The following is a 2,931-nucleotide window of genomic DNA, read 5'->3' on the forward strand; positions in this document are numbered from 1 at the left end:
AATACTGAGATTACATCTCACTCCAGAAAAAACAACTATCAACAAAATATCAACGAATAACAAATGCTGGCAAGGCTGTGGGTAAAAGGAACCCTTCTCCACTGTTAGAGTGTAAACTGGTACAATCACTATGGAAATAAAAAAAACTAAAACTAGAGGTTCCATTTGACCCAGCTGTTCCCCTCCCAGGCATCTTCATGAAAGCGTTAAAAGCATCATATCCCAGCAATATATGCACAATTTATAATAGCTAAATCTTAAAAACAGCCCATATGCCCATCAGCAAATGATTGGGTAGAGAAAATGTGGTATTTATATACAATGGAGTACTACCCTGCCATAAAGAATAAACCTGAGTCATTTATAGAAAAATGGGTGCACCTGGCAACCATAATTTTAAGTGAAATAAATAAGACACACAAGTTTAAATATCACATTGTTTCTCTTGTGTAAGAAATCCTAAGGGTAAATAAACAAGGAGCAAATTGGAGAATACTGGGAAGTAGGAAGAGCAAACAGGGAGGGGCAAGGGAAGGAAAAGAAAAGAGATTTAAAAAAACAAAGAATGGAAGGAAAAAATAGAAACAAACTTCTGTAAGTGAGAAGGGGAAGAGGATTGAAAGAGGGGAGGGGAATAGGAAGAAAGAAAATTTAAGATATATTCTGCACAGCTACAAATTTCCAATAGTGAACCTAAGCACTATGTATAGCAAGTATGTACTAATAAAAAAAAATTTAAATAAAAAAATATGAATAGATTTCTTACTATTGAAGTTTTTTATTTGTAGAATACACTTTTTTAAAAGTTTTTTTGTAATTAAAAAGGCCATTTCCTGAGGCCGACCTGGCTGCCCAAAATCTCATTCTAACCCACAGGGCAATCTAGAATCTGCATTTTAAACTGCACACCAGGAAATCATACAGGTGGTGCTGGTATTCTAGGGACCATCCTTTCTACACACTGTCTTGCAGGATTAATGAGAACACACATAAGTTGGGCTTTAAAAACTGAGTGCTAAACAATCATCTCTTGTTATGGAAATAAATTGTGTTTCCTCATATTTTAAAGCTATAGCAAATGGAGGAGGAGGAGGAGAGAGGAAGAGAAGAAGGAGAAAGAGAAAAAGAAGAAGGGGGAGAATAATCACGTTGAAACACAACTGGGAACCAAAAGCTACTGCTCTGATTGGACAGAGTAAATGAAAACCGAGTTCTCTGATATCAAGCGGCTGTTAACAAAGATTTAGAACTCCGTTTTTGGAGTCACACAGTCTTACAGAGATTCCTAAATCATCTTTTGTATAACCATAGGGTCATGGGCAATTTATTTCACCTCTCTGAGCCTCAGTTTGCTCATCTGTAAATTAAAATACCTACCTCAGAGGACTGTTGTTAATGCTACATGAAATACTACAGGTAAAGTACTCAGCCCGCAGCGCAGAACAGGGCAGATTCTCAGTGCATGGTACCATCTTCGTTCCCGTTGACGTGGCTGGCCCGTTGTAGGAAATACACCGGGCAACAGCACAGCTTTATCCAGGAGTCTAAAATGGAAAGACAAGTAGCCGGAAGGCACTTTATAACGTAATTCTACTTGGGAATTTTGAGTGTTTACTGTTATCCTCCACATGTGTGTAAATCTCAGCACCCCGTACCTTCCTGATATCTGAGAGGTGTAGTAAGTGTATGACACTACAGTCCCTTCCCAGAAAAGCCGTCCATGGTCCTCGGAACCTAAGGTAGAAAGGGACAGCATTACCTCCTTATCATGTGCAGAGAAATGAGAAACCTTCTCAGAAAATCTTTTCTCCCATAGTGGATTTCTCCTCGTTAAACAGTCCCTTCCCAGGATCACAGTCACAAACCCACAGAGCCAAGAAAATCTTTGGAGGAGCCTACAGTTCTCCAACACCAGGGTCTCCTCTCCACAGATCCAGGGAACAAAACAGGAATGAACCCTACACAAGAGGGAACTCACTTGTACCTGTTTGGTTAACACTGTCCCGTGAAAATTCTAAATCCAGGACTTGCATATGTGTGTTTCTTTGGAAAACAGAAATGTGGAGATCGCAGTTAATTCTAAATGCTTAAAAAAGCATGACGAAATTGCCTGAACACTATACGCTGCTGGCGTGTTATGCAAGTGATCTGGCATGAAATAATTCTTAGAAAACACCCCATCGCTGCCCAAAACAGAGAGACGCTACCTCCTGAAAGGAAGACAAAGAACTGCACTGTGCAATCAGCCTGTCTGTCAAGTGAATTGGGCTGCTCAGTGGACACAAAGGGCATGGTTAGGCCAAATACGCTAGAATTCGAAAACTATTATTCATCTGTAGTAATATGTGTGCGCATATGCGTGCACACGCATATATACAAATACATATTTAATATTACTTTCACCTGATTCCCAAGATACGAGAGAATGGAGGGCTACGAAACACTAGAATTCTCCTTCCTTAGCATTAAGCTTGTTCACAAACACAGAAATTTCCTACCAAACGGAAGAACTTTTTCAAAAGTGAAACTACCTATCACAACATCCTGCGTGCGCTGCCATCCTGAGACGGGAAGATGTTACCGGGTTTTTAACTGAAGTTAGCGTGCCCCGCGGTGCGCGTTCCCGCGTGGATCTGTGCGCGCTGTTACGGCGATGCCCTTCGCGCTCGGGTCTCGGCCCCCGGAGAGCAGGGCCGGGTCTGCGGAAGCCAGCCGGGCCGAGGCCGCAGCTCTCGGTCTGCAGCTCGCTCCCCGCGCCGCTCCGGAGACAACAGTGCGGCTTCGCTTGGTTTGAACCTGGAGGAGGGCGCCGGGCGCCGGGTGCGCTCCGCTCCGCGTCCGGAACCAGAACACGACGAGCCCAGGACGGGGGCCCGGGCACGAGCGCGGCCGGGGCGCGCACTCTGCTGCCGAGCCGGGACCGGAAAGGAG

General features: G+C 43.7%; 1 protein-coding gene across 1 annotated transcript in view; it reads right to left on the reverse strand.

The window, feature by feature from the left end:
- Positions 1 to 2,931, reverse strand: part of LOC106148887 — a gene marked incomplete in the record, with an annotated part of 20,008 nt that overhangs the window by 12,708 nt on the left and 4,369 nt on the right. Inside the window, 2 exon segments of the mRNA XM_013515912.1 lie at positions 1,378 to 1,544; positions 2,532 to 2,931. Coding sequence (XP_013371366.1) covers positions 1,379 to 1,544; positions 2,532 to 2,931 — 566 coding nt within the window.

Source organism: Chinchilla lanigera, unplaced genomic scaffold (genome assembly GCF_000276665.1).
Source record: "Chinchilla lanigera isolate Chin_1 unplaced genomic scaffold, ChiLan1.0 scaffold00031, whole genome shotgun sequence".
NCBI classification, from domain to species: Eukaryota; Metazoa; Chordata; class Mammalia; order Rodentia; family Chinchillidae; genus Chinchilla; species Chinchilla lanigera.